The following is a 16,675-nucleotide window of genomic DNA, read 5'->3' as shown; positions in this document are numbered from 1 at the left end:
GACACTTCTCCAAATAAGACATATGGATGGCCAAAAAGCACATGAAAAAATGCTCAACACTGCTATTAGAGAACTGCAAATCAAAACTACAATGAGATATCACCTCATATTGGTTGGAATGGCTGTCAATAAAAAGTCAATAAATAAATGCTGGAAAGGGTGAGGAAAAGGAACCTTCCTACATTGTTGGTGGGAATGTAAATTGGTAAAACCACTATGTAAAACAGCATGGAGATTCCTCAAAATTAAAAATAGAACTACCATATGACCCAGCAATCCCACTCCAAGGTATATATCTGGAGAAAACCGCATTTCGAAAAGATATGTGCTTCCCAATATACATTGCACCACTATTTACAACAGCCAAGACATGGAAGAATCGTAAATGCCCATGGAAAGAGGAATGGATAAAGATGTGGGACATACATACAATGGAATGTTACTCAGCCATGAAAAGAATGAAATAATGCCATTCATAGCAACATGGATGGACCTAGAGATTATCATACTAGGTGAAGCAAGTCAGAGAAAGGCAAATATCATATCAAAGTTAAATGGCTTTCAAAGAAAAGAAAATCATGGACCTAGAGAATAGACTTGTGGCTTCCCGGGGGGAGAGGGAGGGAGTGGGAGGGATTGGGATCTTGGGGTTATAGGATACAACTTGGAATGGATTTATACTGCTGAGTAGCATTGAGAACTATGTCTAGATACTTATATTGTAACAGAACGAAGGGTGGAAAAAAATGTATACGTGTAAGTGTATCTTGGCCCCCACGCTGTACAGCAGAAAAATAAATAAATTAAAAAAAAAAGTTAAATGGCTTTGAACATGGCTTACTTTTTTGGACTCTGACAATATTTTTGTGGGTAAAGTTGAAAAACTTCATAGGTAATTCTGTATGCAAATCAAAACAATCAAGTATTAGAAAATCCATGAAGGAAAAAACTTTCATGACCTTTCACCCTATTTTCTAAAATCTAGATACCTGAGTTTTAGACAAGCCCAAATTTTAGATGATAAGAAGTCAGACAATGTGTTAAGGAAGAATTTTAAAAAACAGTATGATTATATTTTTCAAAGGCGCATAATAAGTTACATATGCCCTTAGGGCATACAAAGCATTTAGCTTGGTTCTTGGTATGTCAGAAACACTCAATAAAAGTGATTATGATTATTCTTTCATTTATTTTCTTTCAACAGCCAATAGCTATAATAGTTACGCTAAAATTAACATTAATGCCTGTCGTATTTATAAGACAGTGTATACATGGGGTCTTACTGGTGTCATTATTATTCCTAACTTATCACTTAGTGCAATTGGGCCCTAGTGACACTGGGAAAATACACAGAGAACTACTTCTGTAGTTAGGTTCAGATCATACACAAACTAATAGATTATATGCAATGTTCAGTTTGGTGTGAACCAAATTAAACAAATAAATCAACCAGTATTAGTAAGGAAACTAAGTTGAGGAAAAGTAAGTAATTACACACTACCATTATGTAGAATCTTTTTAAGAATATTTGCCTAATCCATTCTGGGAGTTTCCATCGTGAGTCAGTGGTTAACAAATCCCACTAGGAACCATGAGGTTGTGGGTTCGATCCCTGGCCTTGCTCAGTGGGTTAAGGATCCGGCGTTGCTGTGAGCTGTGGTGTAGGCTGCAGACTCAGCTCCGATCTGGCATTGCTGTGGCTGTGGCTGTGGCCAGAGGCTATAGCTCTGATTAGACCCCTAGGCTGGGAACCTCCATATGCTGCAAGTACAGCCCTAGAAAAGCAAAAAAAAAAAAAAAAAAAAAAAGAAAAGAAAAGAAATATTTGCTTAATCCATTCTATATATATATTTCAAATCTGCATTTGTAACTCTTTTAAAGTTAGGCTGTTGCCCCAAAGGACTTATGAAAAATTTCTGGAATTTAGCTGAGGATTTTATGTAGCCAAGATTCTGATCTTTTCTTAGCATACTAAAAATCCTTTACAATAACTGTACTCATACAATGTTCTTCCAATCTCTTACTGTAGTAGATGCTATCCCCATTAAGGCACCAAATTAGAGAACAAAAAATAAATATTAAAAGCTGAGAAGAAAGTCAGGCCATCTTTCTGTTTCCAAGCATCTGGCTTGATCCCCATGTTGCATGGCAGTTTGTACTTCAAACTGTACTTACTCTATTATAGGACAATGAAGAAGAAATGGCAGGTCCCTTCTCCAGGGTGGATATTTCTCAGAAATGATGGGATCAACAGTTTTGATTGAATATTGATAATAAATTTGAGTCGAAGGTTAATTACTGGTTAACAAATTATCCTTTGTGAATAGCAACTTTCTCTAGAACACTGATTAAAGTGTCTTGTTTGTGTAGCTTTCATGTATATTCATGTTGAAGGATGCTCTAAGACTGGCTAAAGCAGAAGAAATCATAGAAAGAGGGTTCTGAAAGCAGGGAAATGAGTAAAGAATGACAAATAAGCCCAGGAAAGCATGGAAATTTGCCCCATATGAGGGAGGGGACAAAACTCACACATGTCAAAGCCTGAACTCAGAGGGAAAGGGAGGAAGAGAAAACAGAATTCCTGTCAATCACAGTGTGATATGTAAGGGAGAGTATGGGGGATTAAAAAAAATAATAAAGAATAAGTTAGTTTCCTTAATCCTTGACACTCTCCTCCTATTCAGTGTAATAGTCCTTTTTTTTTTTTTTTTCTTGTTTGTGTGTGTGTGTGTGTGTGTGTTTGTCTTTTTGCCTTTTCCAGGGCCGCTTCCGCGGCATATGGAAGTTCTTGGGCTAGGGGTCTAATTGGAGCTGTAGCTGCCAGCCTACGCCACAGCACTATGGGATCCAAGCCACATCTGCGACCTACATCACAGCTCATGGCAATGCCGGATCCTTAATCCACTGAGTGATGCCTGGGATCGAACCTGCAACCTCATGGTTCCTAGTCAGATTCGTTTCTGCTGCTCCACGACGGGAACTCCTAATAGTACATTTTGTTTCCTCCTATTTTATTTAGTACTGGTGATTTTCATGCCTGTCTACTCTACTACATAATCAACGAATAGATAGCAGAAACCATGTCTTAGGCATTACCTCAGCTTACACAATGCACAGGACAGTGTTTCATACAATGTAGACATTTAAAGACTTGGTTGAAATAAAGTTTTCTACCAAAGTGAAGTAACAAGTAACCACGCTCTTTCAAATCTTGTTTTTGCTATTAGTTTATTTTAAACCTTTAAAAAAATTATGACTGTAGAAGTAAAAAAAATCTTGTTATTTATACAACATTATTCAAATTCCTTAACATGGCACGCAAAGCCCTTCACAGTCTCACCGCAGACTACCTTGTCTTTCTGCTTCCATCTCCAGCCACAATTCCCAGTAAGTGATTCATAGTGTTTTCTCTGCCTGTAATATTTACGTCTTCCCTGCCCACCTACTTCTCATTTCACCCTCACCTGTAAGACAAATGCCTATGTATGTCTCAAGGTACAAATGTCATTAATTTCTTTGTAGTGTTCCTTGCTGTACCAGGAATTAATGTATATATAGTAGTTGCATTATACCTGTTTCAGAACACTTATGCTATGATTTATTTTACTACTCTGTCTTTTCTGTAAGCATGTGTGTTCTTCAAGGGCAGAGACCTTGCCTGTTTACTTTGTATTACTAACACTTGGGACATGGTAGCAGTAGTTCAATGTCTATAGAGCTGAATTGCACTTGTAGGCTGTCTTACTTCCTGAAGAATGAACAAAAGGGCCCCCAACCTTCGATCATAATATGAAAAAGTTGAAAAGTCCGGAAAAAATGTTCCACAAATTCTTGTTAATTTTCACTGGAAAACACAATAGTAATTAATATCCATTCCAGAACTTCTGAATATATTATTCTGTAATTGTCTTACATCACTAGTTTAAACTGTGACAATTAAACTAATATTAGTAAAGAACAGTAATGACAAATTAATTATAATAATACACAGTTTTTTCAGAAAGCAGAGTTTTTCAGAAAGCAGGAGGATGAGGAGAAGGGAGCAGCCATGTAAAACTGCAAAGAAAAAGCAAGAGAAGCAAGAAGAGATGGTGCTCTGAGGGAGGAGTAGGAAGGAATGCTAAGCTGTCCTAAAGAACAGAAAGAAAACAAAGGGAGGAAATACTATTTCTCTGGCTATTCCAAAATTCTGCTGTGCTGGAAGCATCCGCTACAATAAACACATTTATATCTTTTCCAGCTCAAATTTGGATTCAGCCCAATGTTGATGCCTGTCTTCACTTTCAAGCATTTTTCTGCTGACTTATTTTTAAGATTAATATTTGATTTTATTGCAGAAAAAAGATAAAAAAAGACCCTTCATCACTTTGCCTCCTCTTTTGGGGGCCCAAAAATGTAATCCTTTGAGACCTGTTGTAGGAAATACAATGTATCCAGATCATGAAGTCTAACAAAAACAAAATTCTTTTCCTATTTTGTAGATTTTAAAGAATCTCTCTTGTCATTTACCAATGGGGAAAATTAAGACTGCTGAAATATCAATTTTTTATATTACCTTAAGATTTTTCTTCTATCAGCAATCTTAACACCATGGACTATGGGTTCATTAAAATTACCTACAAGCTGTTAGGTCTATAGTAGGACAACAAGAGGGAACATTAATGACTGAGAGACAAAGCCAGTTAGTTATCCAAGTAACTTCTAAGTCATCAAAGAAATACAAAAGTGCATCTGGTGGATTCTGAGTACCGTAATATGTTTTTATATTAGAAATATGTGGAAATTAGGAATTTATAAATAATGATGTATAATTATTTATGAAATTAACCATAACATCCAACTACTCAGCCCTAACTTGGCCTCCTCCATGCCAAAGAGTAATGAAATACCCCTGCTAAATATATGTATGAAAATGGCTGGAGAACTAAGGAGGTTGGAGTGATGTCAGTTCAATATCTCTGAGCAAAAAGACAAAAAAATCCCCCAGAACTATGCTGCATAAATTGGGACTCACTTGGGGAAATGCTATTATAGTTAAAGAATATGAGCTCTGCTACTGACTAGCAAAGTGGTACGGATTCTCTCAAAGCAGAGCTCCCTTGTCTTAAATGGGAATAATACTCATTGTGTTGAATTAGGTACAATAAGTCAAATGTAGCATCCTGTACCTAGTAAGAATTCAATGAATATTATTCTTATCATTTTTCCCTGGACTTTTGTTCTCTACTGTGTTCTATCAGGTACATAGGCTCACATAAGAGATATCAAGCTTGAACATGGAAGATACAGATAACAGATTTTAGTTTACTTACTCTGGGGGGCAGAATTACTGCTAGAGTCTGGTCACAGGAAGGTCATTACTCAGGAGATGGAACTGGAAATTCTACTAATCTCCATGCTATACTGTTTACTTTCTGCTTCTTTCACTGATTAGGTAAGTTAGGTTTACCCAAATAACTTGTGCAGATTTTCAATATACTTGCCTTGGGCTTTTATATTTTGCATTTTTATTTTTCTTTCTTCTCTGAATATACTTGCCTTGGGCTTTTATATTTTGCATTTTTATTTTTCTTTCTTCTCTCTCTCTTTATTTGGGGGGGGGCAACACCTGCACCAGAGCTGTAATCAGAGCCACAGCAGTGACAATGTCAGGTCCTTAAACTGCTGAGCCACAAGGGAACTCCTGGGCTTTTTATATTTTGAAATGGAAGTGATACCTAGGTCTCAAATTTTATTTAGTCAGACAAGATAGCTAGAGGTTCATTAAGGATGCAGAAGCAAAAATTAAAATTTAGCAAAAGAATAATTAAAGAACTATAAAATCATATAGACAGAAATGTAAAATGTATTTCTTTCAAATGAGAAATCATGCTTTACATCTCACATTTTTCTAATGTATTTATTAAAAGATAATTGGTTTAATTATACATTACATTTATTTATTTCTCTCCTTTCTTATTTTTTTAGGGCGTCACCTGTGGCATATGGAGATTCCAAGGTTAGGGGATGAATCAGAGCTGCAGCTGCTGCCTATACCACAGCCACAGCAATGCAGGATCCGAGCCACGTCTGCAGCCTATACCACAGCTTATGGCAACACTGGATCCTTAACACACTGAGCGAGGTCAGGGATTGAACCTGAGGCCTCATAGATACTAGTCAGATTCATTTCTCCTGAGCCACGATGGTAACTCTATATACATTACATTTTGAATTAGGTAAAATTTGAAACAATATAGAAGGTGATCTAAGTGCTCTGGTGTGAAAAAAATTTTCATTAATAATTAACAGTCCTAAAGAAATCTCAAAACATAGGTTAATTTCAAATATTTTCTCGGTGAAAGAAGCCAGACATAAAAGAACATATATTGTATACTTCTATTTATGTAAAATTTATAGGAAAGGAAAAATTACTTGTTGGTTTTCTATTTTTTTTTAATTTTTTTTTATTTTTAGGGCCATACCCACAGCATATGGAGGTTCCCAACCTAGTGGTCTAAAGAGAGCTACAGCTGCTGGCCTATGTCACAGCCACAGCAATGCCAGGTGCGAGACACATCGGTGATGTACAGCATGGCTCACAACAACACCAGATCCTTAACCCACTGAGTGAGGCTAGGGATCGAACCCGCAACCTCATGGTTACTAGTCGGATTCATTTTCACTGAGCTACAACGGGAACTCCAGGAAAGGCAAATTTATAGGGATAGAAAGTATATTATATTAGTGGTTGCCAAAGGATGGGAAGTTACTGTAAATGGGTGTGAGATTTCTTTTTGGAATAATGGACATTTTCTAAAATAAGATGGTGGTGATAGTTGTACAATGCTATAAATATACTAAAAGTCACTGAAGTGTAAACTTAAAATGAGTGAATTCTATGGTACATAAATTATACTTCAATAAACCCATTAATAAAAATAAATCAATGTGGCTGGATTTTAGAAAAGACATTTTTCACTTGCTGAATGAATGAAAATTTTGAGTAAGAAATTTATTTCTGGAGTTCCCATTGTGGCTCAGCAGAAACAAACCCGACTAGGATCCATGAGGATGTGGGTTCTATCTCTGGCTTTGCTCAGTAGGTTAAGGATCCATCATTGCCATGAGTTGTGGTATAAGCTGCAGAAGGGGCTTGGATCCTGCATTGCTGTGGCTGTGGTGTAGGCCAGCAGCTGTAGCTCTGATTTGCCCTCTAGCCCAGGGACTTTCATATGCTGCAGGTATGGCCCTAAAAAGCCAAAAAAAAAAAAAAAAAAAAAAAAAAAAAAAAAAAAAAAGGAAGGAAGGAAGAAAACTATTTCTACTGAGAATAAGAGTCTGAATAAGGCTTTTATGCTGAAGTAAGACCTAGCTCAACCAATAAAACACCCTTAATGTGCCATCTGCATGTGTGAGATCTTTGGAATTTGGGAAGGCAACACTTTAGAGTGCTTGAATTTAAGGTAAGTAGGGTGTTGATTTTTCTTCCCTGGATAAACATAAATCAATGGGTCCAAAAGGACTAAGTGTCAGCTATCCTGGGAGTCATTTTGAAGCATCACTAACCAACAGATGTGCCTTAAAGAAGTAATGGGAGGGATCTGCCATACTTTGATAGACTCCAAGACACTCTTCAGATTATCTGGGTTATTAAGAATCACAACAGGGTGACACTAAGGTACATAGGTCTCTGAGGAGAAAGTGGTTCATGGTGGAGGGGCCCATGGACTTCATTGTTGCTCACTGCTATTGCTGGCAAAGAATAACACAAGGCTATCCTATTTTGGTTCCATTTTTTTCTCTGAATATTGGTTTTCCCTTGCTCTTTAATTATTTTTCTTCCGCCAAAAGTAACAAGAATCCCTGCTTTAAACTTTGAGTATATATTTTGGTTCTTAATTTAACAAACATGAACTTTGAATAAAAAGGACCTAAATAAACAAAGAGTGGCCCAGTGTTATTCATTAACTGTGAGATGATTCTTCTGTCAGTAGTTAATTAATGGATACAATATTAGACAGTATATTTCCTGAAGGCAAGGACTGTGTGTTGTTATTCGTCTGCAACTCTGAAACATCAGTACAGGGCTTGGCACACCTAATAAATGTTTGCTGAACTGAGAATGAAAGCCCCATATAAATAAACATGATATAAATGTAAAAGGTTATATTATTTTTTACCGTAAAGGTAACAATTTAAACCTAGATGTTAAGGCATTACCTTCAAGAAAGGCTTCATAAGTTAAAGAAACATGAATTACATACAATTTAGGAAAAAAGATGAAGAAATTGTAGAGGAAGAAATTCCCTACAATTTGTGGTGGCTGTGGTATGACGAATTCCCAAAGATCTAAGATAGAAAATGTTACAAGTGGAACATCTTTGATTCTAAGTAAAGCTCTAAAATACAAATATTCATTTCATCTAGGCCAATAAAATAGTCTTCTCTTATGAGAATAGCAAGTACACACATAATTATCTTTTCATTAAAAAGAAAATAAATATGCTGAAAACTATAAACCACTGACAAAGGAAACTGAAGATGATTCAAAGAAATAGAAAGATAACCCATGGTCTCGGATTGGAAGAATTAATATTGTTAAAATGGCCATATCACCCAAAGGAATCTACAGATTTAATGAGTTCCCTATGAAAATACCCATGACGTTTTTCACAAAACTAGAACAAACAATTCTAAAATTTATACAGAACTACAAAGAGGCCAGAATTAAAGAACAAAGCTGGAAGCATAACCCTTCCAAACTTCACAGTATACAACAAATCTATGGTAATCAAAACAGCATGGTACTGGCATAAAACCAGACATACAGATCAATGGAACAGAACAGAAAACCCAGAAACAAACTTGTGTACCCACAGTCAATTAATTAACAACAAAAGAGGCAAGAACATACAATGGAGAAAAGACAGTCTCTTCAACAAGTGCTGTTAGGAAAGCTGAAGAGCTACATGCACATTAATGAGATTAGAACACTCCCTCACACCATATACAAAAATAAATTGAAAATGGATAATGACCTAAATATAAGATATGACACTATAAAACTCCTAGAAGAGAACATAAGCAAGTATTTTGACATAAACTGTAGCAATATATTCTTAGATCAGTCTCATAAGTCAAAAGAAATAAATGCAAAAATTAAAAAAAAAAGGAACCTAATCAAAGTTCAAAGTTTTTTGCACAACAAAATGATAAGACAACCCATGGAGCAGGAGAAAATATTTGTTAATGATGCTACTGACAAGGGGTTAATATTCAAAAATATACAAAAGGCTTATATAACCCAATGTAGGAAAAAAAAAAAAACCTGATCAAAATGAGAAGAACACTTAAATAGACATTTTTCCAAAGAAGATATACAGATGGGGAGTTCCCATCGTGGCGCAGTGGTTAATGAATCCAACTAGGAACCATGAGGTTGAGGGTTTGGTCCCTGCCCTTGATCAGTGGGTTAAGGATCTGGCATTGCCGTGAGCTGTGGTGTAGGTTACAGACGCAGCTTGGATCCCGTGTTGCTGTGGCTCTGGCGTAGGCCAGTGGCTACAGCTCCGATTCGACCCCTAGCCTGGGAACCTCCATATGCCACGGGAGCGACCCAAAGAAATAGCAAAAAGACAAAAACAAAATATACAGATGGCAAACAGGCACATGAAAAGATGTTCAATACTGCTAATTATTAGAGAAATGCACATCAAAACCACACTGAGGTATCATCTCACACTGGTCAGAATAGCTATCATCAAAAGTCTACAAATAATAAATGCTGGAGAGGATGTGGAGAAAGGGGAATCCTGTACTCTGTTGGCATGAATGTAAATTGGTACAGCTACTATAGCAAACAGTATGGAGGTTTCTTAAAAAACTAAATATAGAGCTACCATATGATCCAGCAATCTCACTCCTGGGTATATATCCTGAAAATATGAAAACTATAATTCAAAAAGATAAAAGCTCCCCAATGTTCATAGCAGCACTGTTTACGAAAGCTAATACATGGAAACAACCCAAGTGCCCATCAACAGAAGAATGGATAAAGAAGATGTAGTGTGTGTGTGTGTGTGTGTGTGTGTGTGTATACGTGCATATATCTATATACACACACATATACACAATGTAACATTACTCAGCCATAAAAAGAAATATTGCCATAGGCAGAAACATGGAAGGACCTAGAGATTATCATACTAAGTGAAGTAAGTCAGAGAAAGACAAATACTATATGAAACCACATATATATGTAATCTAAAGATAATAAAAATGAATCTATATACAATATAGAAAAAGACTCAGAGACATAGAAAACAAATTTATGGTTACACCAAAGGGGAGGGAGGAAAGGAAAAATTAAGAGCATGGGATTAACAGATAGAAACAACTAGATATAAAATAGATAAGCAACAAACATTTACCATAAAGCAAAGGGAATTATATTCAGTATTTTGTAATACCCTATGATGGAGTATAAGCTAGAAAAAAAGTGAATCTTTCTGCTGTATATCTGAAACTAAAACAATATTATGAATCAACTACGCTTCAATAAAAAAAATCTGGTTTACCTTAAGTAAAAAAAAAAAAGGAAAAAACATAAACAGTCATTAAGAATAATTAGGTATATATGCTGTGTACTAATTCAGTATATGGGAGGACCTCTACGGTACACTAAGTGAAAAAAGTAAGGTGAGAAAACAGTGTGAATGATTTGGTCACTTTACTTTAAAAATTTTATCTGGGAGTTCCCGGCATGGCACAGTGGAAATGAATCTGACTGGTATCCATGAGGACTCAGGTTCGATCCCTGGCCTTGCTCAGTGGGTTAAGGATCCGGTGCTGCCATGAGCTGTGGTGTAGGTTGCAGATGCAGCTCAGATCTCGAGTTGCTGTGGCTGTGGTGTAGGCCAGTGGCTATAGCACTGATTAGACCTCTAGACTGGGAACCTCCATATGCTGCGGGTACGGCCCTAAAAAGACAAAAAAAAAAAAAAAAAAAAAAAAAAAAAAGAAGAAGAAGAAGAAGAAGAAAAGAAGGGACACTCCAGTATGAAGTGGTTTATTCTCCTGGTTCTGGTGTGCTTTTCTCTTCTTGTTCCTGTGGCACATACCTGCTAATCACATGTGGGATGCCCAGATATGCTCACTACTTTGCAAGTTTCAGTGGTGCCCCAAAGAGGATGTCTTCCTATCAAGTTTTACTGGTGAACTAGTGAGTAGATTCCTAGCAAGCCTTGCCAGTAGGCAATTTCCTGCTTGCTAGCCCGAGTCTGTGGCACCTCGGTAAATTTCACCTCAGTGCCATTCAGTGGCCACAGCAACACCTCTCTGACAGAGTCTTGTTGGAAAGTGGCCCTCTCCCAAGTTTGCTCCTTTGATGGGAACTCTACCTGAACCTTAGAGATAACGGCTGTTCCCTTTATTTACTACTCCTGTATTCTTTAAAATTCTCTTTACTTCTCAGTAGTTAATCCCCTATCACTACTTATCACTTACTTATTGGACCTTGACTAATTCATGCCCAAACCAAATTAAACTAAAATAAACCAAATAAAATCAAGCCAAGCCAATAACCAAGAATTAAATCTATAAACCTATCATAAAACCTAAGTTTGTATTATTAAGTTTGGTAACACAGACAAAAGCGTGGGATGTAGCCCAACTTGCTAACTAATTGCATTAAAAAACTTTCACGAAACAAAACAAAAAACATAGTGTGATGGTTTTGTAATTGTGTAAACTAAGCTAAACTAGAACTACATTTCCCAGAATTCTCTCTCTATGATTCCAGGTTAGGGTTAACTGCAAGAGAAATCAAAGATTTGGAAGGCAAAAATGAAGCAGCAGCCATTACATTCTGAGAGTCAGTCTAAGATGCCAGGTGCTGCTGTATTTCATACTCTTTGTCAATGATCTGCTGGATCATCTCGATTTGTGGAAAGAACTGAGCTCACATTTCCTTCAGTTCCTGCTGGATCCCTCCCTTTAGCTTCTCCTAGTCCATTGCCAGGCACATGTATATAGCTCCATGGCCAGTAGTGCTGTTTCTTTTTCAGGTCACCCACTTTCTTGAGGTTGGAGGAAGTAAGAAACAAACATAGATTCTAGTTTGTTCTTGTTCTTCTCTATGAAATGTCCAGCTTCTCTTCCTGACTGCTGCCCTGATGACCTACAGTGACTTTAGGTCCACAGGCAGACCCTAATTCAAGGCTTTCCATAAACTTCTTCCCCAGATTCCATAACCATGTAAAAGCTGGTCCCTGTAATAGATTCCTTACTTCCTATCAGTCATGGTATCTTTGCTATGAGGAACAAACCCTCAATAATACACACTGTAAAATGGATAAATGATGCAGCTTAAAAAAATCTTACGCAATATGGATTACTCGAGCACTTGAGTTTATACTGTCAATTGTTATTTTCCCTGTGTTGCTTATTTATTTCTACATAATATCTAAATTTTAAAAATATCTTAGGTACCAAAGTGGGAACATTTTAAAATGCCATTTTCTTTAACAAATGCCCATGTGAGCGTCCATATGAAGGTTAGTTAGAACCAAGTTACTGGTTACTCTGAGAACCATTTCCAGTTTACTCTGAGATTTGCAGACAAATTTCCTTGGTGGCTCCATACAGGATACAGGAGACCCTGGCTTATTTTTGTAACACTGTTCTCCATGCAGGCAAGGGGGTGAGATGAAGGACTAGGGAGTTTAGAAAAGACTAGTATGTATGCATTTAAGGAAAACTAGAGTGGGACTGGAAATGGGCTTAAGGGAGAAGGGAGGACCAAAAGATGATGCCCAAGTTCCAGCTCAGTGTCATTAGTTTCTAAACTCAAATTCATTTGTCTGACATTTTTGAAATTTGTCCTTGTTTTCTCAGCATGATCAGTATAACTTTCCAGTTCTCAGAAGTCTAAGCCTCATAAACTCCACTTTCTGTTTTTGGAAGTGCTGCAGTTACAGGCCTACCCCACAGCTTATGGATCCTTAGTCAACTGAGCAAGGCCAGGGGTTGAACCTGTATCCTCAAGGAGACTACGTTGATTTCTTAACCCACTAAGCCACAACGGGAACTCCCCACTTTCTGTTTTAGAATAGGACGGGAAGGTACGGAGGAAGAAAGAGGAATATGCAGTGACTCAGCAGCAGAAAAAGCGCTGATTATGAGAACCTTTGGGTTAAGACCTTTCACTCCTAGACTGTGGAAAAACCACCAGAAGTAAATCTTTCAAAAAACTGAAGTAAAACTTTTTTTAAAAACCGAGCACCTACTAGGTGCAGGAAAGGGACTAGGCCTCATCAGTTAGAAATGGTGAGTGAAAGAAAAAGGATGGGCAGAACAAAAGGAGTAAGAGAATACTGCCAGCTTCCAAGGGCAGGGATCATTTTATGGCTCAGCTGAGGCGCTTTGGTGCCTCATTCTCTACTAAAATAGATCTGGGAATACTTGATAGGCTCTCCTGACTTAGAGCTCAATGAAATACAGAGTAGCTTAAGGCAGAACTCCTTTCATATCACCTTTCTGAAGTTCTGGGTTTCCTGAGGCTAACTGCATGTCGCTGAATGGTGAGGAAGCATGGCTGGCACAGGGGTGCTGTTTCCTTCTGCACACTTTGGAAGGACATACTCAATATGCAGCTCAGAGTGTGGCTATTTCATTCCTTACAAGTCCTTCGCAGGAAAAGAGAGAATAACAATTTGCTGGACTAGTTTGCCATAAGAATCTCTTTATGAAAAGGCATGGGTAGGAGAACTATGATAAATGACAGAATTAAGAAAAATCACTGAATGTTCCATAAAATTTTCAAATGGTTCGCAGAAATTGCCAGTGAAGTCAACTCTGATTTCTCCCTCCATTTATTTATCTAGCTTGTTCATTCATTCATTCAACAAAAACAAATTTTTTTTTTTGGCTGCACCCATGGCAAATGGAAATTCGTGGGCCAGGGATCAAATCTGAGCTGCAGCAGTGACCTACACCACAGCTGCAGCAATGCTGGATCCTTAACCCACTGCACCAGGCTAGGGGTCAAACCCACGCCACAGCAGAGACAACAATGATCCTCAACCCACTATGCCACGTTGGAACTCCTCATTGATCAAATATTTACTGACTGACATTAGAATATAGCAACGAATAAGACAGACAATATTCCAGCCTTGTGAAATTTGTTTTCTGTGGTGGGGGAAAACAGTCAAATGTAAACTAGTCAATAAACAACATAATTCAGGCATTATAAAGTGCTCAAAAGAACAATAAAGTAAGAATGGAATGGTGGGGTTATATCTTAGGAAATGATATGCCACAGGTGCAGCCCTAGAAAAGACAAAAGACAAAAAAACAAAAACAAAACAAACCAACCCCCCAAAAAACATTATATATTACATCTTTTACACATAGTATGCAATAAATGTTATAATATATTTAGCCACAGATATGTCTTAGATACACTATGGGGACATGATTGATGTAGTTCCACGATAAACTAAACTGAATACATGTACATAAACCATAATGACTTATATACAGACCAATGACACTTACCCTATAGAAAGCACTGGTCAAAGGAAGTAATGCTGCAGCAATGTTATATTCTTCTAAACTTGAACAATCCTTAAATAGAGAAATGAGAAATGAGCATTATTAGGACATTTACCAGAAATCACAAATATATGGAAAGTGAAATCTATAATACATTATTTACTGTATTATGGCATTTTAATTTTTATTACAAATTGTCATTAAGGCTTACCTAGGTAAGTTTGAAAAAAAATTATTTAATAGAATTAAAAAAAAATCTTCTGAGAGCATTCCAACCAAAAGATCATTTAAAAACTTAGTTATGTACTTTTATTTCTTTACTTATGGTTGAGTTCATATATTGATGAGCATTTTTACTGAAAACAATTAAAATGCTAGATAATATCTAAAAATTTTTTAATGCAAGGCAATTAATGGGCAAGAAAGTAAGGAATATTCAGATCAAAATATAAGTGGTAACTTGGAGAGCTAGAACACTGAAGTGGAATTTTACCGCAGGAACAGTTGGTGAGCAAAGTAAAGCTGAGCATTAGTTCTGAAAAACTCAAAAGACTCAAAAGACAGGAAGTCAAAACTCAGTGTTTGCTAAATGTAGAAGTTAAATGAAGCTAGGACCCCTAGGGCCACCTAGAACACCAGATTAAAGTCTGAGATATATAAAAAGATAATTTAGCAAGGGAAGTCATAAATATACTTCAGAGTAAACATACACTGAATATATGAAACAATGACAATAATGTCTTTCAGTACTAAAGAAAAATAAAATACAACTAAAATATACATCTTTGCTGTACAAAAGAAACTGAAACACTGTAAATCAACTATACTTTAATAAAAAAATTAACATGACAACTGAAAAAAATATACAACCATGGTAATACAGACATTGTAAAGTGGTAGACTAGAGTTAGATTTTGATAAATTAAGTAAGCGTTTAAATTTTTCCATATTATTGCCAAAGGAATAGAAATAGAATGGGTTACATCTTCTGAAATAGTGGAGGAAAAAATGGACTGAAAGAAAAACAAACATAAAAACTACAACCCAAGAGAAAGCCTGAAAGGAAAAGAAACCCAGAAAAGGGAAACAATAAAACAGCAACAAAATATGATAGTTGAAATAAAGAAAAATATAATAATAGCAGAAATAGACCAAATATTTTGATTAAAAGACAATTATTGTAACTGAATAAAAAACTAGAATTCAAATATTTGTTGTTTAAAAAGACAAATTTGTAACATTAAGGATACAAAAAGGATAGAAAAAGATAGACTGAAAAAAATACCAAGAGAAGCTGAGACGGATCTACCAATAATCATGCAAAATAATCTTAAGGCAAAAAGCATACTATAAATAAAAGAAGCATTATATAAAATAGCTCAATTTATCAGAAAGATATATAACAATTTTAAATGTGTATAAACTAATAACTTTGCCATAACCTTAAAACACATAAAGTAAATGACAGACATAAAAAAATAGGTGAATTCGCAATTTTATTGAAAGATTTTAATATAACTCTCTCAGTAATTGACAGATTATACAGGTAGAAAATTCAATAACCCTAATGAAGATTTATTTTTAAAGTTAGACCTAATGGCAATATACAGAATACTATATACAAAAATCAGCTTAATCTATTCATACTCTAACACTGTACCCATAACTGCTCATGTGGATTTAGAAAACCTGACTTCATACTGGGTCATAAAATAAGTCTTAGTAAATTCCAAAAGATTAATAACATATACATATGGTTGTGAGACCATAGTAAAATTAAATAGCAAGTACTCAACAAATGTTATTATCACTGAGACTAGGATATATGCATATATGTTTAGCATACAGCACACTGTATTATAATTATCTATATTTACTTTTCTGTCTCCTTATTAAACTATTAGCACTTTGATAGTATTTTTATAGCAGTAAGTAAGAAGCAGTATCAATATTTATGGAAAAGTACTAAATGATTTATGCCTTTTTCTGAATGTCACAATGGTGAAAAGATCAGTACAAAAAAATTATCTTGCCGGGTCTTAGATTTCCAGAACAAGCACTGAGAGTAATTAGCAATATTCCTTGCAATAACAATTTCCACTCATTCAACGAATATTTATTATCCACTATGTGGCAG

General features: G+C 36.0%; 1 protein-coding gene across 11 annotated transcripts in view; it reads right to left on the bottom strand.

Moving 5' to 3' along the window:
* SBF2 (SET binding factor 2) overlaps positions 1-16,675 on the bottom strand; it is a 451,285-nt gene that overhangs the window by 109,803 nt on the left and 324,807 nt on the right. For all 11 annotated transcript variants that reach the window (XR_014837296.1, XR_014837295.1, XR_014837298.1 and 8 more), the window contains one exon: positions 14,542-14,610. Coding sequence is in view for 7 of the 11 variants with exons in the window: in XM_005661131.4 (XP_005661188.2) it covers positions 14,542-14,610 (69 nt within the window). In the remaining 4 variants the exon portion in view is untranslated. The remainder of the gene's footprint in view (positions 1-14,541; positions 14,611-16,675) is intronic.

Source organism: Sus scrofa, chromosome 2 (genome assembly GCF_054392235.1).
Source record: "Sus scrofa isolate SSC_HxYL_T2T_F1_AM1 chromosome 2, Sscrofa_HxYL_maternal_Yorkshire_Landrace_v2.0, whole genome shotgun sequence".
Taxonomy (NCBI): domain Eukaryota; kingdom Metazoa; phylum Chordata; class Mammalia; order Artiodactyla; family Suidae; genus Sus; species Sus scrofa.
The sequence above is the reverse complement of the archived record's forward strand: the minus strand, read 5'-3'. Positions and strand labels throughout refer to the sequence as shown.